The 24,451-nt window shown below is 40.2% G+C and overlaps 2 protein-coding genes across 2 annotated transcripts; one reads left to right on the top strand and one right to left on the bottom strand.

Annotated features, from left to right (window-relative positions):
* The first annotated feature begins 747 nt into the window (after positions 1–747).
* LOC107296662 (MLX-interacting protein-like) lies at positions 748–14,895 on the top strand. Its single transcript, XM_029286114.1, has 17 exons — positions 748–917; positions 2,554–2,660; positions 2,979–3,061; positions 3,453–3,542; positions 4,239–4,280; positions 4,450–4,603; positions 6,283–6,378; positions 8,354–8,391; positions 9,393–9,825; positions 11,844–11,887; positions 12,079–12,184; positions 12,316–12,392; positions 12,727–12,843; positions 12,960–13,087; positions 13,189–13,312; positions 13,460–13,589; positions 14,376–14,895. Exons 1-17 carry the CDS (start codon positions 748–750, stop codon positions 14,492–14,494), a joined length of 2,058 nt encoding a protein of 685 aa, XP_029141947.1. The 3' UTR covers positions 14,495–14,895.
* Positions 14,896–17,061: 2,166 nt separating this feature from the next.
* Positions 17,062–22,817, bottom strand: POLD4 (DNA polymerase delta 4, accessory subunit). Its single transcript, XM_015826003.1, has 5 exons — positions 22,690–22,817; positions 21,931–22,055; positions 20,549–20,650; positions 19,574–19,685; positions 17,062–18,212 (listed from the first exon to the last, which is right to left on the bottom strand). Exons 2-5 carry the CDS (start codon positions 22,022–22,024, stop codon positions 18,188–18,190), a joined length of 333 nt encoding a protein of 110 aa, XP_015681489.1. The 5' UTR covers positions 22,025–22,055; positions 22,690–22,817; the 3' UTR covers positions 17,062–18,187.
* Positions 22,818–24,451: the final 1,634 nt, after the last annotated feature.

Raw genomic sequence — 24,451 nt, 5'->3', positions numbered from 1 at the left:
ACCACTTTCTGTATGGACCTTCTATCTGAGGCACTGCTGCCACCAAACCAGGCAGTGATGCTATTCGTAAAAAATGGCCAGGACAGGAGAAAGATGTCATTTATATGTCAAATATCATTCAGGTCATTTGAATTATCTCACTGGTTACCTAGATGCAGTAGTCAAGTTATTGTGTTTGTGTGAATTTAGGCAGCTAACATATCTAATACACCTATTTTCCCTACAACAGCCCTGTGAGGTGGATTAGGCTGAAACTGACTGGCCCAAAGTTATCCAGCTGGCTTTCTGTGTTTTATTAATTTCGGGTACAAGCGTTGCATCATTAAACCCACTTCCTCTTAAAAATGCAGAGACTTTTTTTAAATTGAGGCATAACAAGTTTAATAATTTTTTTAAAAAGTTTAAAGTTGTCACTTGATCCCACCGCACGAACGCGAGGTATGCCCTCTGGAGGAAAGTCGAAACAACTACAATAACCGTCATGCTCTGCGACTGAGGGACACATGCGCAGAATACCCTTTCCTTGTTGCTATGGGAGCCTGCGGTGGGGCCCGACTTCGGGCGGTCCTTCGGTAGGGTCCCCTCTCCTTTCGTTCCCCCGCGCTCTGGCAGCCGAAGTTACCCCGTTCCGGTTCGGGGGGGGGGGTGTCCTTTGTTGCCATGGTGACCGTAGCGTTACTCCGGGCTCGCTAGCGATGTTCTCAGTGGAGCCGGACAAGGAAGAGCGCCGCCGGAGCAGCAGCAGCGATGTCCCGTTCCCAAATAATCCACAGTGGCCACTTCATGGTCTCGGAACCCCACGCCGAGTCGGACCCCGATCCAGATCTCGGTTCCGAAGAGGCCATCAGCTCGGCCGAGCGAGCCGGTCGTTTAGGCCTGCAAAGCTGCGCGGCCGAGCGAGGCAGGGGACCCGGGGCGTTAGGGGGGAAGGCTGCGGCGGGGAAAGCCGAAGGTGCGGCCCAGCCTGGNGTGAATGGTGGTGGCGTACTGTGTTGTTCTGGGTCCGGTGTCAGTTTTCGTGGCTAGGACTCGTTTGTTGATTAGGGCTAGTTTCCAGATGTCTGGTAGGCGGGAGGTATCGTCACGTTTATTCATGTTGTGGGGGTGTTTTTCTATTTCGATGGCTTCCATAATTATTCTCTTGTTGTGGTGTTCAGTTTTGGAGATTTAGTTTGGTTCCTTCAAAATCAATTTCATGTCCTGTAGCTTTAAGATGCTGGAAGAGGGAGGAAGTTTTTTCTTCTTTTCTGACTGCGTTCTTGTGTTCTGCGATGCGGGCATTTATTCTCCTATTAGTTTGTCCAATGTATGTGATTGGGCAGATTTTGCATGGTAAAGGAGTCTATGAAATACCATGCAAAATCTGCCCAGCCACATACATTGGACAAACTAATAGGAGAATAAATGCCCGCATTGCAGAACACAAGAAAGCAGTCAAAAAAGAAGAAAAAACTTCCTCCCTCTTCCAGCATCTTAAAGCTACAGGACATGAAATTGATTTTGAAGGAACCAAACTAAATCTCCAAAACTGAACACCACAAGAGAATAATTATGGAAGCCATCGAAATAGAAAAACACCCCCACAACATGAATAAACGTGACGATACCTCCCGCCTACCAGACATCTGGAAACTAGCCCTAATCAACAAACGAGTCCTAGCCACGAAAACTGACACCGGACCCAGAACAACACAGTACGCCACCACCATTCACCCTCACCAGAACCAAGCCCAAACCCATCCCTCAGACGAAATGCAACCACCATCCAGAAGCCAAACCATGACGACATCACCAGCACGAAGCCGAAGACCCCAGCCTGAAGATGACGAGTGGGACCTCGTCGAAATGTCGCCAAGATACTCTCAATCTTACACTGGAAAAGACCTGAATACGCCAAGACCTGCATACCTGTACCCGTGAAAATCTACGAAAACAAATATATATGGCTAGAAATACTTATCCATTACTCACTACGTTACACCTGGAATTCTACAATAGCAGTTAGCTAAGATAAGATAGAGGTAAAAACATACAAATTATTATATTAGCTATATGGTATTTTACAGAGTGGCTAAAATGTATTATGCATTTTGCTTAAAAAAGTGTATGATATATTGTTGTTTTAAGATTAATTCAATAGTCACAAAGTTGATCTTGAGACCAGCATAGTTACTTACAGTTAATTGTCTCTGGATATTTTCTGCATGAATTAATCTGCTGTTGTGCGCCTGTTCATCCATCTCCTTAAGTTTGCCCTAAAATCTAATGGGGAAGGGAAACCAGAGATCAGATACTAAGTTTCAAAGAAACCTTGCCAGTCTTTGAAAAAGATAAATAATTGCATTTATTTTATTACTCTATTTTGAATTCTTTTATTTTCTCCTTTTATTGGCACAATATAGGAATATTTGTATCTATATTGTCAAGTCTTTGAGCTAGTATTCCTGTTCATTTTTCTTTCTTGATCATTTTTGGCTTGACTTATTTAGTGTTTCTTTAATCCAGATATACCAGATGTTACCGAAGTTTCATTGGATTCTTTTTTATTTTTAGTGGAAAAATTGTATCTCCCAAATGGAAAACCTTCAAGGGGCTGAAATTGCTGCAGCGTGACAAGATTCGGCTCAATAATGCTATTTGGAGGGCATGGTATCTACAGTGTGAGTACTGGAACAGGGTAAATTCAGAAGTTTATTCCCAAGGCATCTTCTTTCCGTAAGGAGTCTATGTTCTTGATGAATTCTGTAGCGAAAGACTATTTTCTGTGCACTATTATGAGCTGCAAGTAATAGCATGTACTGCTGAACATCACATAGTCTGTTCTGTCTGGTTGTAAAGCCCATGAACATTGTCTTCCTGTTTGTGAATGTACAATTTGTGGTAGCTTTCAGTCAGTCAGTCAGTCAAAAAATACATTTGTCTGCCTCTGAAGTGGCAATTGCATTCAGAGTTCTGTTTCTGTTTCATTTTGTACACAGATGTGGAGAAGAGGCAGAATCCTGTGTGCAGTTTTGTGACTCCCCTAGAGTGTAGTGACATAGATCAGCATCGCAAGCCTGAAGTGAGTAAGGCGTTTATGGCACTATTATTATTATTATTATTATTATTATTATTATTATTATTATTATTATTATTATTATTATTATTATTATTATTATTATTATTATTATTATTATTATTATTAGTATTATTATTATTAGTATTATTATTAGTATTATTATTACTACTACTACTATTACCATCATCATCATCATCATCATCATCATCATCAGTACAGTGATGATGTTACCTAGTTTGGTAAAGGAACATCTGCAAGAAAATCACCAACCTCAGAGAGCAATATGGACCCTACACTCCAACACTGAACTATAAATATTCTATTCCATAAATACCAGATTTTATTTCTTTACTTTTATTTTTATTTAACTTCTATATCTTTATTTATTTGTTAGGCTGTCATCATGGAAGGAAAGTATTGGAAACGCCAGGTTGGGGTTGTTATTAGGGAATATCATAAATGGAGGACATTCTTCCATATTCGGGTAAGTTTCTTCTCAAGCAAGTAAAGCCTTTTGGATAACACACAATATTAGTGTGATAAAATAGAGGGAATATAGTACTATATTGAAATCTTCCATCTCCAGATGATATTCTTTATCTTGCTGTCCTCTGTGTTGTTGCTGTGGCAGACAAGAATCTAATTCTATCCTAAAACAATTTAACCCTCTGTACAAGATTTAAAACATGATGAGGACAAAAGGGCTCTATGCAAGTGCCTCTACAGAATTTCTGCACATTTTCACCAACATTTATAGCCATTTTCTATAGTGTGTTTGGCTAGAATTTTTAGTAGCCTTTCATAACTGAGAAATTTTGTTTTTGCAGTTCCCAGTCATGGGACCTAGTATTAGATTTACCAGATGATTATCCTTTTATTTTTATATTTATTTATATTTCATATTTCTAAACTATCCATCTTCCTCAGAGAGGGGCTCTTTTATCTTTTATCTGAGTCTGTCAGGTACCTGAGACCAAAGACTTTTTCTCCACCTGAAGTAATTCATACTTTTGACTTTTTGCCATTTGAATAAGATATACAATAATCATTAATATTTACGGTTGCTTATAAGGTTCTCTAATGCTTTGTGTTTCTTTTAATGAATAAATTAAAATTTCCTTTGCTAGTGAGTATCTCAGAAATGTGTTCTAATCCAAACCATCCTGTCTTTTTGTTTTAGGAGCAGAAGAAGTTTGACAAACCAATCTGTGATCCTAGTCAGGTGCTATTTTAATATTCAAAGATTCCCTGTCCCTATTCCCTTCTCCCTGTGGCAGAGTCTGAAACTGGAATACTTAGAATAACAACCATTGAGCATTCCAGGCTTCCACTTCCCAAATCCTTTGCTGGAACATATGGGGTTTTCCCCCCCCCCCTCCTATTTTGTGCAGGAGGTGTCTGATGCAATTTCGGAGGTAGAATTCAACAATGAAACAGCAAGTGGAGGTCCTATGGAGCTTGATCCCTTACATGATCTGGATGTACTTCTGGACACCATGGTCTCCAGCCGCAACCCTTATGGTGGTCCCAATTTACGTGGTCTTGGTGAGAAGTCACTTTGCGCCCTTTATACAGTGGTTTTGTAGTGAAACTTGTTCCTTATGCCCAAGTGTAGAGAGCTTTCCAAGGGCTTCCATATAGGAGTTAGTTGCTGACTTGTAAAGACTGTGTACGATACATGCTATTTAGCTATAAAAGTTGTAAATTTAGCTATAAATTTTTGTCATATCTCCAACCTTCCCTTTTGGGGGAAAGTTGTTGAGAAGGTGATCAAGTAGCACCTCCAGAGGATCCAGCATGAAACAGTATCTGGATCCTCTTCAATAAGGATTCAGGCCCAGATATGGGACACAAATGTCATTGGTTATCTGGCGAGAACAGGATGGGGGAGTACTTCCATCCCTGTTCTACGTGATCTCTGAGTGGCTTTCTATATCATTGACCATGATATTCTTCTGGAATGGCTTCAGAGGTTGGGAGTAGGGGGCATTGTGTTGTCTGGGTTCACTTCCTTTCTCCCAGGTCATTTTCAGTTGGTGTTGATTGAGAGCAAGAGGTCCAATCCTTAGCCCCAGCTTTGCAAAGGTCCTGCAAGGATCAGTGCTCTCTCTGCACCTGTTTAACATCTTCATGAAACCATTGAGGGAAGTCATCCATTACCAAGGGGAAAGATATCATCAAAACGATGATAATAGTCCGTTGTACATCTCTGCCTTTGTTGAGTTATATGCTGCAACTGCCCTTTCCTGGTCCCTGGAGGCTGTTGAGGTAGGGATGGGGAACAACAGGCCAAAATTGAACCTTGGCAAGATGGAGTGGGTTTGGGTTTGGGGCTCTTTGGGTTTTGAAGAATTATCATCTGTGGTCAAGAATGGAGTCAGCACTGCCCTGGACAGACCTGGTGCATAATCTGGAGTGCTGCTGGACTAGTGACCCCTGCTTGAGGAGATGGCAGTAGTGGCCAGGAGAACCTGCTCCTTGTGCACCAATTACACCCATTCCGGGACCAACATGCCCTTCACAGAGTCATCCAGGCCCTGTTTAAACTATTGTAATGCAGTCTACAAGGGCTGCTCTTGAAGAGTATCCAGAAGCTTCGATTGGTTCAAAATGTAGCAGCTCACACAGTTTTACACAAGCCTAGATACATGCATGCATCATGTCTTACAGGATCTGCATTGGTTGCCAATTTGCTTCTGGGTTCAATTCAAGGTGCTGCTTATAACCTTTAAAGCCATACAGAGCTTGGGGCCAGTTTATTTGAAAGACTGCATCTCCCCAATTATATCTGCCTGGTCTACCAGAACAGGAAGCAGGGTATGTTGCAGGTCCCATCTATTAATTAGTGAAGTACATTTGGTGGAACCAAGAAAAAGGGTTGCCTCGGTGGTGGCCCTCTCTCTATGGAATGTCATTCCCCCAGAGATAAAATAGTCCTCTCACCTTTCTGGAAGACCCTGAAGACAAGGTTCTGTCAGGGAGCCTGCTATGGAGTGGCCAGTGACTAGACTAATTGTATGGATTGTCAAGTGGCTAGAGTAATTGTATTGGTTGTTGCCGTGGCGGAGAAGGTGGCATTTTAAGAGTTTTACATTGTGGATTTTTAATGCTGTAAGCTGCCCAGCGTCACCGTGTTGTGAGTTCGGTGGTGATATAAATTAGTTTAATAAATAACTAAAATGAATAGTGAATTGTATGTATCACTCCTTATTTTATGTCTTCAGCTCACCAGGGTAATGCTGACATGATCCAGCCTACTCTGACCCAACTTCACCCCAATTTTGGAGAAGAATTTGTGAACACTTTGGATCCTATTCAGGGTAACAGAAATTCCCCGATTTTATATAACTAAGTTGAATTATGTGATCTGTATATGTATATTTTTTAAATGAGCTTTGCATAGTTTCCTAGGGTCAATTCAAGGCTATGTTTTTAAAAGTTTCACATGTGTATTCCAGAAAGTGTGCAGCATGGGAATTTGTTGCTGGACTCCCCGGATCTGTTTCCATTATTTAATGTATATTTCAGTGGGAAAATGTTTTTACAATCTCAAAAAGCAAAGTATCTAAATCTCATGCTTTGGGAGAAAATGAGATTACTGACTTATTTTCAAAAGCCTCAAATTAATCCCCAGATTATGAAAGGTTGGCTTCTGACCTCAACAGTAAATAGTATTAGAGCTATTGATTACTTTACATTGGCTCAGAGGTATAGCTAATGAACACAGATTAGCCTAAGTCACAAGAAATAAGAGCAGAGTTTTGCTTGGGGAAAATCCTCCCTCCTGCTAAGATTCTACAAGTCTACAAGTGTGCCAATCTGTTACTGTAAGTGAATAAATGAAAATAAACCTTTTCCAGCATCCTATATAATAGTAGTGATTTCACTCTCATAAGTGCTGATATTCTCTTTTAATATAACATCTATGCTCAAGGCTGAAGGATCAACAGACTTGACAAAAACATTGTGTTTTGCAGAATAAATAAAAATAAAAGATGGAGGAAAATCAGTTTCTTGATTGAGTGGGTAGGTGGAAACCAGGGAGAATAGAAATTGAAAGGGTTATGCTAGAAAACAGCACCAATGTCTAGCCTGAATCCCAGATGAATATGTTTTATATTGTAGCACTCGAATTTAATCCCACTTGATCCATCTGTTTCTGCAAATGGGTTTTCATAGCAGGATTAATAAATCAATAGAGGAATTAATTCAATTAGTCAACTCGGACTGAAAAGTGAAAAAGCATAGAAGCACCGAATATTCACTAGTTGAGCTCTGGATGACAGCTTTTGATTTAGTTAATATACATGCTCCATCTTGTACTAACCATTGATCAACACTGTTTCTCTGGTGAATGTGCTGTACAGTATTCCAGTACTATGGTCCTGGAGCCTAAATTGGTCTTTCCTTCTGTCTGTCTTTTTTTTTCATTTGTTTCCTTACCTTTGTCAAGACTATTTAAAAGGCTGCCTGGCCATGATCTCCTTTCATCATTCATGATCTATAGACATTCAGTCATGCTTCTTCTTCCATTTCTGTTCTGGCTCTTTGGTTGGTACTTGGATAGGAGACCACCAAGGAATATTGGAGCTATAGACTAGACTGGAAGGTCGAAAAACATCCTGGAAACCATTTCCATATTGCTACCAAGCAAACAAGATAGACCTGTCTATGTAGTCATCAGGAATCAAGCTCAACATGAGATTGACTTTACATTTTATCTATTTCAACAAACAGTATCAGAAAAGGTAATCTGAATAGAGTTGTTTCCATCTACAATTCAGAATCTAATGCTAATAATTTAAAATCTAATGCAAATCACTATTGTCTACTTTATGGAAATTTGGAAAACGTCAGACGATACGATACTCCTGTTATGAAAATTGGTCCATTCTTCCTATTAAAGTTTAAAGATTGTGACTAATGTTAATATGTTTACTACCAGATATACTTGGATGAAGATTAATGTGTAGATATATGACAACTTGCATTCTACAATCCATCTAGTCCCTGCATGTGTGTGCAGGGACACTCATACATACACACACACACACACTTATTTAATTTCTATCTATGACAACTATTATATGATGTAATCTGGCAAAATTTATGTTGCTTTTTCTTTCCTCAGGTTGCAACCCCATATTGTCTTCCTGTCTATGATTTTTTTAAAATATCACTAACTGAGAAAAAAATCCTAATGGTTATTGCTTAATTGATTGAGCTTATCAGCCAATCCTTATTTTTGTTACTCATTGACTCCTCCAAGTTATTTACGCTACTTTCTTTTCACAGAATTTATTACTTCTTGTCGTCCTCAACCTATATTCCAGGTAAGGAGAAGCAGTATATCCAGTCACTTATTACAGTAGCTACAGTAGCACTTAGTTCCATATACATAAAGTGAGAAGGATTATTATTTTCTGTTAGAAGACACTTATGTTACAGGGAGTGAAAACTGCAGTTTGAAAAGTATAGCCCAGCCCAGCCCAATACTCAGATAACTGTTTCAACCCATTACTTGATTTTCTGGATTATATTTCTCTAGTATATTTCTGTATAAGGTAGACTAATCCATACATAAAGAATTATATAATTTATTATTATTATAGCTACTACATTTACTACAAAGAGTGTGCTGTGCCTGTTTACAAATTTGAATCAGAAATTACAGGCAGTCCTTGCTTAATGAGCACAATTGGGAATGGAGACTCAAACATTGAGCAAAGAGATCATTAAATGAGATGTCATGTGACTGCTTCGCTCAGTGACCATAATCTCAATACTCCCAGTTGCAATCATAAATGCTCTCCTAAGAGAGAGGCAGGGAAACAAAGATTTTAGCATATTAAAATCCATGCACAAGCACTGAGAAGCAGGGAGCCTTTACGTATTAAAATCCTATCTCCCTGCCTCTCCCTTTGGAGATCGCTTAACAGTTGGGAATATTGGGATCGTGTTCATTGAGCGAAGCAATCATGTGACATCTCACTTAAGTCCTCTCAGCAGGTGGCAACAGCAGCTTGCAACTTTCCCTGTTGGCTTTCCCATTGATTTTCTGATTGCAGGACACTGGGTAACCAGTGATAAGTATGAATAAGTTGCCAAGCACGCAGAATGTCATCACGTGACCACGGGGGGGTTGTTGTTCAGAAATGCTTTACAGGCTGTAAAGCACCTTTTCCAAGGCCGTTGTTAATTTGAATGGTCATTAAGCAAGGTCTACCTGTAATTTATCTTTCTCTCCCACCCTTCCTTATATAATAGTATGAAAGTGCTGACAGAATTAAAAAAAATTCTGTATAAGAGCTGACATTTCCTTAACCTTCCCTAGGTTCCTGCACCTCTGCCAGATGCTACTGCCTTACACCAGGACGCCTCCAATTTGCCTTCTGTTGCCTCTCATGCTAAGGAGCTCCCACCATTGGGAGACCCACTTCTGGATGTAGAGCTGCCTACACCTCTGACTGGACAGCAGATCTTCTTGCCATTCTTCCCCACCTCTCCACCAAGGATCAGCCCTCCACCTGCCCCTCCTATCTTGCATCTTCAGCCACAAACCACATTTGTATTTTCTGTTGTTACTAACACTGGATTGGAAAAGACCTTGCCATCCCCTTCTGGGGAACCTTTTGTTATGCCAAACTGTGGTTCCTCATCCAAGGGTGGAGGGGTCAGGCAGCTTCAGCGGATTGCTCCAGCACCTTCTCCTACTCATCATCAGCCAGCAACACCCCAGGCTTCCTTCACTCCACTACCTACAGCTGGTACGTACTGCTAAACGGGGCTTCATAGAGAGGAGAAATGAGGCTGAGCCGTAGTTAAGCTTTCTTTGGACTTCTGCTTTTTGGATTTTAAATAATACCGGGAATTGTGCACTTACCTTAGTTAGTTTTACAGCAGTCACCAGATATTGGGGGGGGGGGGGGGACAGCAAAAAATATTTCTGGCCACAACCATTCAGTTGGTGCCCTATCCCTTTTTAAACAGGTCAAGGTGCAATGCATATAAAATAGTAGCAGGACTTCAATCACAAGGACACAGTTGCCATCTTGCCTTTTTTGACACACGTGAGCACTCCTGGCTAGACATTTGATTTTTCAGACTATCATCAGTTGAACTTCTTCATCTCTGCTAACATTGGTGAAGCTTGGAAAAGGTTTACATTTTTAAAGGTCTTTCTAGCTATATGTTTTGGTGTACCTCATTTTCATAACTATTAGAAGTTAGTTTTGTTCTTATCAATTAATTCAAACAAAAGGAGAATGAAACATACATTTATAGAATTCTAGACAACCCATTGTTGTCATTGTTTTAGAAATATTTCCTTATCAGATTCATCAATGCTTTCAACAAATGGCAGAGTTTCTAATGTACTGGAAAAGTTCTTAAAAATTCAGGGAGATATTCAGAGATGCATCTGCCCCGAAAGTAGGCCCATGTTGAACTGTATAGCACAATCAAACATTTCCTGTGCAGTTGACCACATGAAATGTTTTATGATATTTTGTAATATGTCATAAACCAGAGGTCCCCAACCTTTTGGGCACCAGGGACCGGTTTCGTGGAGAAAGGTTTTTCCATGGACCGGAGAGTGCGTGGGTTTGTGTGCTGCCTGCAACCCACGGATGGGGCTTTGCTTGTTTGGGTGGACATGCCGCAGCCCGGTACTGGTCCACAGACCGGGGATTGGGGACCCCTATCATAAATTACTTTATAATAATTTTTATGTCATGTTTTATAAAATTTGCCAAACTTCAATTTCATGGGAATCATGGGTTCCAGATTTTGAACGCATTCTATGTTAGCTCTTTTTGAGGTATCTTGATTGAAAAAGTTTTGCCCTATGATGCACAATTTCATCCAGTTAAATGTTACAGACACAAGAGCTTTAGAAGTATATAAACGTTTTTTTGTATTTGCACTACTAGAAAATTATGTAATAGTCTGTAGCTCAGGGAGCAGTGGCTTCAGTAGATTTAGGATTTTAGTCTGTAGTCATAAATAATGGGTGTTAAGAGCTCTTTATTGGTTTTTCTATTTTAGTTTAAATGTAAATTTAAGAACACAGTATACATATAAATGTATATGTATAAAGGAAAGAGCAGATTGTTTTCGATTACAATTTTAGAAGTTACTTATGTAAAAGCATGACAGCTGTAGGCTGTCCAACACTTGCTTTTCTTGGTTATGTTTTTCCAATTTATTTTTGCATGAAACAGACTGAACCATTTAAAGTCCATTCACAAATTTTAAGATCTACATAATCACTTTTTAAAAAGATTTCCTTAATTCCCAAATTGAAGTAATAGTGAAATGTGCTAATTGAAATGCAAAACTCATACTCATATTCAGTGTGCATATTCTAATTAAAAAATAACAAGGGCAAAAATTTAACTCTGGAACTCCTTTTTCTACTCTGCAGCTATTAAATGTACAGCTATGAATAGACTCTGAGGAATAGTTTTCAAGCTGAGTAATACAAACCAACATTTTAGACAATGATTGTGACATGGCCTGGTTTACTTGGATTTTTGATATTAGTTGCCATTCTGAGTGTGATGCCCATCATTTTAAGTAGCAGCTGGTGGCTTTAATTTCTAGATAAGGTAAGTGGGATTTACTTGAGAAGACTGGCTCACTAACTAACTAATGTAGTTTACTGGAGAATTCAGTGTTCTTTTCCTGGTAGAGCTTATTAGCCAGCCAAGATTTCTAATCACTGGGGATCCATAGAGACTGGAAACAGAAATGGGGGGAAACCCCCTCTTTCTTTCATTTCTAGGTCCTGTCCCACTGGCCCTCACTCCAGTTACAAAATCTGTTCAGGTAAGGATGTTCTCTTTTATCATCTTCTGAAAAGGGTAAGATGAGCAGCTCTGATTTTGCCACCTTCTGTGCTGGAGGCCTTTCAATAAATAGCCTTATTTACGTCTTCTTGGATTGATATGCACAATTTATTCTTCATAATTTCTTTTGATATTCCTATCAGATAACTCTTTTTTTATCATCTCCCACAGATTTGTGGCAACTCAAATCTCTCAGCTGATGTCCTACTGAGGTCAGTCTCCATTACAAAGGAGCCTTCACCAGTGCCTGTCTCAGCTGCTGCCTTGCTTGATATTGGTAAACATGCTAGGCATGGAGTCATTTCACATATTCTGTCTCATCTATTCCTCTACTTTAGTCTATATATTATATTTTGATGAAAACAGGATATAAGCCCATTTACCCCTATATTTTGGGAATTGTTCCAGGTTCCTCAACCCAGAAGATGGCCAAGGAGAAGAATCTGTGTAGTCACCAGGAAAAATACAAACATAATCCTGTTCAGGTAAGAAGATCGCTACTGTATATGAAAGGAAGATCGTATTTCTCCTAAGTTGTTTTTTAAATCTGAGGAGTATCAGAATCAGTTAGAATATGGTAGTGGAAGTGGCAATATTATTATTTATCTTTATAATCACCTGGGGTGAAGATAATTGTCTTAAATTCAGTCATATTCTTTTTGACTAAATAAATATATTAATCTCACCTGATTCCACCCACATATCCCACCCTCCCGTGCCATGTGTCTTCTGCAGATCAAAAACAATGGTTTATCTTGTGTATCCCAACTGAATGAATTGCAAAGCTGAGAATTGTCAGAATGTAATTGTCCCTTGCAGGGAAGCTGCCGATCAAGTTTTACTTCTGCTGACTGTGCTCGTCGTATGATCATTAGCTCAGGCTTTAACACTCTTGCCAGTCTAGTACTGTCAGGAGCTGATCAAACCAGCACTAAGGTACATATCTTTTCCCTGTAAGAAAGAAGGTTAGTATTTATTTTGTCTTTCCCATTTCTCCCATGATCCTCTTGGAATTGTCTTCCCTTGTTCTGTTCGACCTTATGTATTCTCAGCTCAGCAAAGCGCTGCTCTTGCAGAAAAGTGTAGCATATGTAGGAAGACTCCAGCAAGAACGCCGACAAAATCAGGAAATGGTAGAAAGACTGCGTGGAGAAATTGAAGAGTTGAGCACTGCCATTGAGTAAGTTGAATAGTAGGTCTGAATGGTTGAGCTGTCACTTGATCTGAGTAAAGGAAATTTATATTGTTGAGTTGTACTTTTTCTTTTCTTTTCTTTTGCAGTAAATTCCAGCGCCAACTTCCACCTAGTGGAGCTCCTGTATTACCTCCACAATCAAATCAGGCTTCTGAACTCTATGAAGAATATGTACGTCAGCGCACATTAGAGGACTGGCGTTTTTGGATTGTATCCATTAGGAACTAACAAAGTGGGGTTTATTTGGTTACTGCAAAGGAACAAATTGGGGGCATAAAATCTGATGTATTTGCCTCAGCAACATTTAAAATGAGAAAAGTTGATTATAATGAATCCTTAACTCTTTTCAACTTGCAGTTCAGTGTTATAATTAAGCCACTGTTTGAGAGCTATACCAGAATGGTGAACACAGGCAGCATCAAGGATTTCTGCCAATCAGTGATGAACTGGTTGGAGCAGCACTGCACATTACCCATCTTGCGCCCTGGTATGGTTTGACACTTTGGTAGGACGAATTAGAATTGTGAGGAAAGCTGAAGAGTCCAGGCAGATTTTTTTCAAATGAGTACCTAGGAAATATTCCAGGGTCCTATCTGGGTCTTGATCTAAGACAGGACTTTGAGTACCTTTGCTTCAGAGCATGAAATAAACATAGCATCTTAAGCGCTACCCCTGCCCTTTTAGCCTTCAGAAGACTATGAAGATGTGGCTCTTTCAAGCATTGGGCTAGGGTGGGGTTGAGTCAGGAGGTCAAGTATTTGGTTGTTCTGGCCCCTAGTGTGAAGGTTGTTCTGCTTTTATTTCAGCCAATTGTTTTTTTTTAATTGATTGTTATGAACCACCTTGGGTTATTATGTGAGATAGGCAGTCATGTACGTTTTTTAAATTCTTCTTAGTATGACATGAGAAAAATGAAAGGAGGAATTGGAAGATTTATCTTAATTCTATAACTTGCCTATTGTGATTTTGCTAGCATAATATGTAGCTCAAAATGTAAGTGTAAAATAGGAGAATGAAAACTGCACAACCATGTCTAGATTTGGAGCAGAGGAAAGGCAAGAATTATCACAAGATAATGACTATGCAAGGGAAGCATATAAGTAATATATGCAAAGAAAGCCATAAGTAATATATGCAAGGAAAGCATATATTACTTATGGCTTTTGTTCCATCTCAAGTCGCAAGGATCACATTTCTAGGGATTAGGAAAAGGCATCTAGCTTAATTTCTTATTAATACTTTGGGTTTTTTTGTTTATTTTTTCTTTTTGTAGCTATCTCTGGCTCTCTTCTGCAGCTGAGCAAAATCACATCAATACTGACTCAGCCAAGCCATCTGCCTGGACAAGCTCTACGGGCAGTATCTTCTCCACAGAGCAAGAGCAACAACTAGGATGAAGATCTGGCTTCCTTCCCCCAAAGGTTGCTAGGAATCCAGAATAAGAACCTCTAACTCAGGAAATCCCTTCATCCTGGAAATAAGGACATTGTAACAATATTGGTGCTAGCTATTCCATAGCAGGGAATCTCTGGGGACCACCTTTGGTGCTGGTCATCATGGCAGAACAGTGGAAGAGTAGAGGGAACTGGACAAGGTACGGAGTTAAAATTGTAGAAAGGAGTCATCAGGCATGGCTTTCAAGATTTTTATAGAACTGGGAAGAGTGTGGGTCTCCATTTCCACAGTTTTCCCACCAGGGGGCAGTAAAGATACTTAGCATGATTCAGTTTCTCACAAAATGTGAAAGTTTATGGCTGGCAGTCCCTGATGTGAGTGCATAATTACAGGTAATCCTTGACTTACAACCAGCTGTTTAATGACCAAAGTTACGATGATCGTTTTTCGCATGACCATTGCATCATCCCAATGGTCATGTGATCAACATTCGGCCACTTGGCAGCTGACTCGTATTTATGACGGTTGCAGTGTCCCAGGGTCATAGGGTTACCTTTTTTCAACCTGACAAGCCAAGTCAATGGGGAAGTCAGCTTCACTTAACGGCTGCCGTTACTAATTTAAGGACTGCAGCGATTCATTCAGCTGTGCCAAGAAAGGTCATAAAAGGGGCAAAACTCAATTAACAATTGTCTCACTTAGCAATGGAAACGTTGGTCATAACTCGTGGACTACCCGTCCTGCTTGCCGGTCTGCTCGTGCCTTGAAAAACTGGGTGTCCTACAGGCTGACTGCAGGCTTCACATGGATGGTTGCTGACACACACTTTGCCTAATTTACCTCTTTCATTCCTGATCAGAGATTTTATGCAGAGCTGCCCGTTTTCTGGACATGCCCTGAATTTCTTCAGGAGGGTGGAACCTGGTTTCCAGCAAAGATGTTTACTTTGGGGTTGTCTACCTCCAAAGATCGTATCTCGATATTTAGATTAAAAACTAAATATCTAACCTCTGAAGAACATGAGCAGGTTCTTAATAAAGCAATCACTCGACGGAGCAGAGTTATTTTCAGTGCAATCCTGTGCCCTCTGTTCAAAGGAAAGTTTTGCTTAGTTCTGAGAATACAACTATTGCCTAATTATTTTACACATTACAACTAATGCTTTCCATACAGCAATTCAAATGCCGGGAAGTGTAGGGAACTTTTCTAAAAGTTCTTGTAGCACAGCTTTTTTATATAAATGTTTCAATAATAAATGTTCTCAAAGATAATGGCATACCGAATCCATTACCAGGGACAACTTTTCACAATGCTGCTGCCTCTATGTGAAATTATCAAATGGGAGACAACTTCCCTTAAGGAATATACTCATTTGATTAAAGGAGTTACATCTTAGTGTAAAGTGTAAAGACATTGTAGAGAGCATACATCAGGACGTCGCATAGCAAAGTATTCAGATTCTGTTGGTATCTATTCTATCTGATAGCATGCAAATTAGTCTTATGTCCTTATAATTGTTCCTGCCTTTAAGCCAGCTGATACTGATAAAAAGTGAAAACTGAACAATAAATTGACCATATCTATTGCATAATTGTATGGTGCAGGGATTGGCAATATGGTGCTTATAGGCATTAGGACATCTACCACCATCTCAAAGTGATGCTCAGGTCTAAAATAAGTGAAAACTGATTTTTAAAAGACAACCGTTGATTTAGAGGTTTAGTGAAAGTATAACATTCCATTGTCCAACATTTTTGTGGAAGCAGAAATATGCAAAATTCATTACGAACTGAAATATTCCTTGTTCTTTAATACATGTTGCCATATGATCTGTAGCCCATTTGTGTCCTCCTTCATTCATGTTCGGAGGAGGAATTTAAGATACCACCATCAGCCAGTTTGGTGTAGTGCAGGGGTAGGCAACCTTGGCTTTTTTATGATTCGTGGACTTCAACTCAACCATGCTGGCTCAGGAATTCTGGGAGTTGAGTCATAAAAGAGCCAAGTCATAAAAGAGCCAAGGTTGCCTACCCCTGGTGTAGTGGTTAAGACATCAGGCTAGAAACTGGGAGACTCAGTTCTAATTCTGCATTAAGTCTGAAACCAATTGGGTGTCCTTGGGCCACTCTCTCTCTCAGCCCTAAGAAGCGGGAAGTGGCAAACCGCTTTTGAACTCTTGCCAAATGATAGATGGGCAGGCAGGTAAATTGTTGCCTACCTTGGCTACAAATACTAACAAGGTTTTAATTTTTTCCAGTCGCCTGGGATGTCCCTAGTTGAAAATTTCTTCAGTTTTACGAAGTTTTAATGAACCACTACAGATGTCTTATGATTACAATTTATTTCGTAATTTCAGAGGCTATCTTTGTCTCAGTTACATCTCTGATGCAACTTGGGTTTTTTTTAGTGCCGAACTTGTATTTTTAGTTTTACCTTTTCCCTTCTGTTATTTTCCTGATATTTCACTATTACTATTTCTATATAAATACATATAGACACCTACACAATCAGCATCACATTGTTATATATTATTAAAGGCATTTTTAAATTATTCCTTATGTTACAGGTTTTAAACAAAGGACTGTCTTCTCATGATTTTATCAAACATAGTTTCTGTAATTTTCAGCTCCTGTCTCCATTTATCTTGTCAGGTATGCCTTCCATTGGCCTATCCATTACTTTAATCAAGTTTTTTTATGCATTTAGGTGGAATAGAATACTTTGGGGAAATGATTATAATATATCAGTCCATTGGTGCTTCTGCAGATACAGATTAAATGCTGTTGTTTGATAGCTCATGGTACAGGCAGTATGCTCTTGTGTATTCAGTATTTAAGATTCCCCCAAAGCTGTGGTGCTGAAATTCTATTTAGTTCATTGTAATATCTGTGGAAGGTTGAAACTGTTGTTTCCCCTCCTCAATCCCAGGAAGAAGAGTGAAAAATTGTACAAGAAAGTGCACTTTATTATTTTTTAAAGATTTGATATATAAATATCAGGATGCGTACAATCCATAAAACCAGTCAATCTGATAAAAAGCAACATTAAACTAAAAGCAAAATAATTATTAAGAATAAAGGAATCTGATCAAATAATCAGATTTAATTTTATTTTGGCAATGCTGACACTAGCTGAACCTTCAGTTACCTATTGCTTTAGTTCAATAGCTCTAGCTTTAACTACAGCATGTTATATGTTTACTAAAGATGTCCTCCACATCCTTAAACTGTGGAACCAATACAAAACTTTTACTTAGGATGCAATTTTACTAAAGAAAGTTTGATTTTTTTTTTAAAGTGGCTCATAATGCAGAGACAAAAAATGCTGATGACGTAATTGTTATGCCTTTCAGCACCTCTTAAAGTACACAAGCACTTATCCAAATCAAACTAGGTTCAAAATTGAATGAAACATGAAAAATACAAGGCAGATTGCAATTCCATACTGAACTTGGCTTGGTGTGATAGTACTGGTATATGTCAGCTTTGATCTAGTTCTTATTGATCATTTCTAAAAGTTCAGGCCAAAGTCACAAGTGGAGATCAGCTAGAAGGCCTTCTCACCTCTATAACAACCTTACCACCACTGCAAAGCAGCATTTGCTACAGGAATGCTGGAATCATCCAAATGATTATGGTGACATGATGGCAGGGGCTCTTTCACAGCCTCAGGTAGCAACAGTTGCTCTTTTCAGAGGGCATATTCATGCCACAAGCTACAAGAAAGAAATTTGGAGCACCATTACTGTCAGGGGAGGACTGGGTTGACTTTTCACATGGCCACTCCATCCCCTCACCAAGCAGCTGGAATGGGCTGGGCTGTCTTCTGTGGCACAACAGCATCCTTTGTGGCAGACACAATTTAATGGTCAACTTAAGCAAACATTCCATCTGGAGTCCGCTCTTGTCCCACAGCTCTCAACTTTCAAAGCTAGCACGTTCTTGGCCAAAGCGGAGGAGGAGGGGAATGAACTCAACGGAAGGGAAGTAAAGGGAGACCATATCTGGGACTTCTTGAATTTGTCATCATCTCCTTAACGTTGAGTGGTGACAGTGCACTTACTCCTACAGCACTGAAGCAGCTAGGAAAGTTAGGAGCCAATCGGTACTTGGATGAAAGGCTCCATTGTTAACTCTCTTTTTAGCTTTGTAAAATATAGTTCTAAAGCAGTGATGGTGAACCTTTTGGGCTCGGTGTATCAAAAATTAGGAAAATGCCTAACTTGACTCTGCTGGCGTGTCATTTCCCCTCCCCCCCCACAAAAGAAACAATTCTGTATATATTTATTTATTTTAAAAAATATATAGTCCGATCGTGGTGCTATGTATTATATAAAGAAACATTAAATAATTACAAAAATGAAATACAATGAAAACAAACACATTTTTGGAGGGTTCGGCGGCTGCACAAGAACACACCCATTTTCATGCAGCCCCCACAAGCTCCAAAAATTGTGCTCCCAAAAGTATGGAGCATGCTTTCCAGAACAGTTGTTGACGAATGTTGGTGATGCTAGTTTGTCACCCAAAATGTGGCGTGTCACCTTTGGCATGTGTGTCATAGGTTTTCCTTCGCTACTGTTAAGTACATGGCTATAAATGTTAAGGCTATAAATACGGAAGGAATTAAGCTTCCTTACTCCAATACATTTCACACTGCTTGTGGTAGACATTGTCTTGAAGAAAAGATATACTTGAAGTGCCGCCTTTGTTCTGACTTCTATCCTTGCTGATCCTAAACTGATATTTTTCTCATGGTCAGCATATGTCAACTCTACTATGATACAAGCCACAGATACCTGAGCTTCAAGAAAAGAATGGTGGCTGTGTTCCTGCATAAATTCTATATTCTCAATGTGAATGGCTGGAATTTTTCTTCCGGTTTATCTTATATCTCACTTTTCTAGAATGTATTTTGAGTCTTCTCTTTAGAGAGGTAGTTACAGCCTATTCACACAAATGTAGCATCAGAATTTAATCTAATCATGATATTTTTCATAATGTTGTTCTTTCTGACGGATAGTTTAAAAAAAAAAAACCCAAGGGACTGAAAAGTGTAGAAACATAATATACTGACCTATTCATAACAAAAGGGTCCTTATTATACTTCAGGAGCAAATCCCACACAGTTGTAGGGGGATTGAGTCCTAAGAATTTGGCTCGTTCCCAGCGCTGCATACGGGTAATTCCTGTCAGCAGAAGAAAGCGATTCAAGAATGTAATATCTGCAGGAAGCTTCCTAATCAGTTTAGCTGAGACAACTGTAGTTATGAGAGTTTGAGGATGATTTATGAGTTCCTTTTTTCTATGTTACTATTGTTTGTCTGGCATTATCATCATGCATGATATTTTACAGTACAAGTGTATATATTTCAGACTTGCAAGCTCTATTTAGTACTTGGATCCATCATTCAAAACTAAGTAAAGAAGACATTAACTTGTTTCCTGGGCCACAATAGTATATACATAATTCTTTCTGATAAATATCCAATTAATTTTTGTCCAACTGCTTTTAATTTATACAGTGCAAATTTAGTGGATATTTTGTTGCTGCTACAGTAAAGCCTCAATTTTACAAAATGCCATTCAGCAAATTTTGGATGCAACAGAATTCTAGTTGCACTTCACCCCCAAATATCAGACTGCTGTTTCTATAGCAGTCCAGACAGCTGACATAAAGTCATTATTTGCATCAATTTAAGTGCATGTGAATAATAACAATAAAGTTATTTGGTTTGAGGGGAAGATAATAACATAAAGTATGTAAATATGGATTGAGTGGCTATTTAATTTTAGTGGACTTATCTCCTGGCCAATAACTATTAAATCAATGCTGTACTGTGTCAATAAATAATTGTGAATAATAATTGCTGATCTACTGCAAATATCCAATGCATCTGCAACACAATATGATGAACCATTTCTTTACAGTGTGTAAAATAAGGTTATATTTTAAAATTTGGCAGTAAGGAAACAACAGCAAAGAAAAGGCAAACATCTACTTATTTCACAATATGGACTTTTGTTTCAGTAGATAACTAGACAATCTTACCAGTGCAGGGACCATACTGCCAGCTGAGATCAAACTGCTTCAGTATTTCCAGCTGATCGGATTGTGCAGTATCTTGTAGGTGAGATTCTGCTTGAACTAAGTCTGAGAAGCAATCAGCCCATTAGTGTTAATAGGTGGAGTGCTGGTATTTTTCTTTGCATAAAGGGCTTAGGGTGGCACTTAACAATTGTGTTACCACCTCTTTAGCCAATTCCAAAATCTAAATGGCAAAAGCCATACTGTTTGCATCTCTCCATCTATACCAGTGTTTCTCAAATTTGGCAGCTTTAAGATGTGTGGTTGTCAATTCCCAAAATTCCCCCACTTTCATATAGGGCGGGGGGGGGGGAATGTCCAAATAAGATCTGAATTCCATTAATATTATTAAACTATTGCTAATCGTGGGGGCTTCCTATTACGCATGCCTAATGTAGATGGGAGATGGAATTTCATAACTTTTCAGATTGTATGTATGTATGTATGTATGTATGTATGTATGTATGTATGTATCAGTTTCTATTGTACAAACTGCTTTGTAAAATCTTCCCTCAAAGCAGCATCCAACATTTTTCAGGCCACCAAGAACAGAGGTAAATATGGTCTCAAAAACTGCATGAACTCTTCTTGCCCCACTTTTTGAGCTATCCAAGAAGTGGCCAAGGGCCTAATCCTCTCTACATTCTAGAAAAATGTAGGTTCCACAGAAGCTGTTGGGAATGTTGGAGTGACTGTTCTATTTTTAATAATGGAACTAGCTTGGAGTTGCAATTTGCTAAGGGCCCTGTCAACCAAGGAATGTCTGTTGGTGGGGACTAGGAGACCTGCCTTCTCTGCCAAAGTCCCTGCCCTCCAGAATACTCTCCTTAAGAGTTGAGGATGACCCTGACACTGTTGGCCTGTAGTAAGGTGCCAAAGACCTGGCTTTCTACCTGGGCCCCCAAGTGTGTAAAGGGCCCCATTTCCTGACTATTGACATCTATGATATATTTTCTCAGCTGCTATATACATTTAATTTTGTACTATATAAGTGCTTTTAATTATTTTATTACTGTTCACTGTGTAGAGTCCATTGTTTGAGATGGGCAGCTATAGAAATTGAATACGTCTACCCTGGTGAGGCATCCTCCAGGATGTCAGGCACAAAACAAAAAGAAAAATAAATCCGCTGTGTCTCTCCAGAACAAACATGCTTTCCTACTTTGGAGCTGGAATTCCGCAACATTACTGATTTGTTGAAGCTTTCCTAACAGGGTTGGCAGAGCCAAATGCTAGGAGGTCTCTTTGGGCTCACCACAACACCAGGCCATTCCAAAGGCCCAAGCAGGGGAAAGAGGTGGAACCCACAAAGGAGAGATGGGGGAAGAGCCCATAGAAGTGCTTACCCTGCGGTGGGCTCTGAGCCTCTTTTCTTTCTTTCCCGCCTCGTTTCTTTTTCACCACTTGGAAAGAATCGGTGATGAGTCGCTTCCTGCCCATAGCTCCATGTGAAGTCCCCAGCGTCTCCCGGCTGCTCCCAGTGAAGTGGAAGGAGAAGCAGACACGCTTAGACTAGCGGCCCGGCCCCCACGCCAATTCCTGAAGCTGCGAGAAGCCTCTGCGCTTCACCCCCAACTGCCCGCTTTCGAGCAGAGGTTCCCGGTCTCATTCCCATCTCCAAGAGCGACTCCCCACCTCTTCAGCGGGGAAGAAGAAAGGCTTCCGTGCCTGCCCCCCCCTCCAACCTTACAACCACCTCAACGAAGCCCTGGCACTGCCAGATTAAGGCTGGGAGACGTGGGCAACGCCAGGTCCTCTTCTCCCTCGGGTGGGGGAGAAAATCAGCGGGACGCCCCTCAATCCCCAGCATAAAGTGCAGACAAATCCCTCGCGAAGGATGGAAAAAAAGCAAAGGGGCCGATCGCCCCCATTTTCATCCGCGTCTTCGCTCCCCATCACCTGCTCTTTTCGCCCCCGCCCCGAGAAAGGCTTTCCTTCGCTAAGTTTTATTCCCGGACGACCTGGATCCACCCAACTTCTCGCTCCCTCGCTCCCTTCCTTGAGGGAGAGAAAAGCAACATCGAGCAGAAAGAAGATTCCCCCTCTCCGATTTGGGCTCCTTTTTCCTGCTTTCTCCTACGGGGGAAAGAGAAAGAGAAACCAACCCGGGGAAATGCGGCGATCGCCGTCCTCACGACTCGCGCAGGGCCCAAGCAGTGCCCGGAACGTCTCGTGCGAACGCAGGAGCGGACAGGGCGGCCTAACTTCGGAGCTTGTCGCCCGACAACCCGGAATAGCCCGGGTGGCGTATAGTTACTGTTGCTTTGGCTCAGCCAATGGCGGAGCTGCTTTCGCTTTGCCTTGGAAGGAACGGGAAGGAAGACCTCTGCTGATGCCAGGGAAATTTCCCAAACGGACCCTTCTCGCAGCCTCCTTTTATAAAAGGTGCTAGTTGGTCTGCGAGATATGTGGGAAGGGGCACCTACTACGAAAGAAAGAAAGCGGTCTTTCAGGCATTAAATTCAAAAATCACTGAAAGTTTACGTCCGTAGTTAACTTTATTAAAAATTATTATTCAGAGCTAGTTTGGTGTAGCGGTTAAGGCACCAGACTAGAAATTGGGGGACTATAATCTGTAGTTTCGTCTCAGGGACAAAGCCAGCTGAGTGATCTTGGGCCAGTCACTTTCTCTTAGCCCAAGGGTGGTTTGATATTGCTACTTCCAAAAATGTTGCCCTGTTGGCCAAACCATAGATTGTCCCAACTAAATGCGAATTTGTTTTTTCCCTGGTGTGAAGTAGCTAATTATCACACAAGGGCAAAATGGTGTGCTCTTGGGACTATACCAAAAACCTTCAATATCCAAATTAGCATAGTTTTATACACTTTTGGGAAAACAAAGGCACATGATCAAGCAATAGGCAACAAGTGACAAAAAGTATTCATACCCCTAGTAGAGAGTGACTCTCCCATAGACTGGGTTCATTGCTAAAAATTTGCAGCTCTGTCCCTCCTGTCCCTAACTGATAAGGTGAGTAATTAAATGTGCAAAATGTTTTAGCTAATTTATCTACAACAGGAAAGGGGAAGTTAACCCTGAATAAGCTGTTGGCCTGCTTCCAGTTCTTTGATAAGGATATCACTAGCTTTCCAGAAATTTTAGGATAGGAAGCCCAAGAATGAGAGGCCCCAAAAAGTAAAACATCTGGAGCAAAATGAAGGTTTTTCAACAAAATGGGGTTTCTCTGGCTAAAACTAGCTGTACCAATTCTATATCCCTGCAGGATCTATAGTCCAGGCTGAAAGGCACAAATTTGAGTCTGATACCCTCATGCCATGTGCCTTCCTGGCATCAATACAGAAATGTCCGGGGCTGCACACGTGCTACACTGACTGGCTCAGCGTGTGTCTACCCTACGCCAACAGGTGCGGGTAACCTGTTGAACCCATTCGTGTTGCCCTTTTCCTAGTCTTGGCCATAATATTTCCTGGAGTTTTCTGACCAGACCCAATCGTGCTTAGTTTTAGAGCCCAGAGGTGTTGCCACTACTAGGCCATCTCAAAATGTGCTGGGTGAGATAACGTGATGTCCTTGCCTGACATACAGCATATGTGAAAATTACTAAAAAATATCCATCCATATCACACTTCCTTCTTTTGAATGACTTTCTGACTTTTCTGCCTTAAAACCATCTTAGACTTTTAGCTAGGAAAATGATGATATGCCCCCAAGTACTGAACTGCTTTTCAGTTGAGGTCTTTTTTTGTTCCTCCTAAAATGCAAGGCATTTGGCATTCCTCATGGGTAAGATTTGATACATCCTGATGTTGCAGCTTCATTTTCTGAGAGTTATCTCTCTATCACTAAATAAATCGATTATATTTGGCTTTTCCTTGACTTCTAGTATACAAAACTAAATTCGTTTT

This window comes from Protobothrops mucrosquamatus, unplaced genomic scaffold (genome assembly GCF_001527695.2).
Source record: "Protobothrops mucrosquamatus isolate PMUCROS unplaced genomic scaffold, P.Mucros_1.0 scaffold2928, whole genome shotgun sequence".
NCBI classification, from domain to species: domain Eukaryota; kingdom Metazoa; phylum Chordata; class Lepidosauria; order Squamata; family Viperidae; genus Protobothrops; species Protobothrops mucrosquamatus.
The sequence above is the reverse complement of the archived record's forward strand: the minus strand, read 5'-3'. Positions and strand labels throughout refer to the sequence as shown.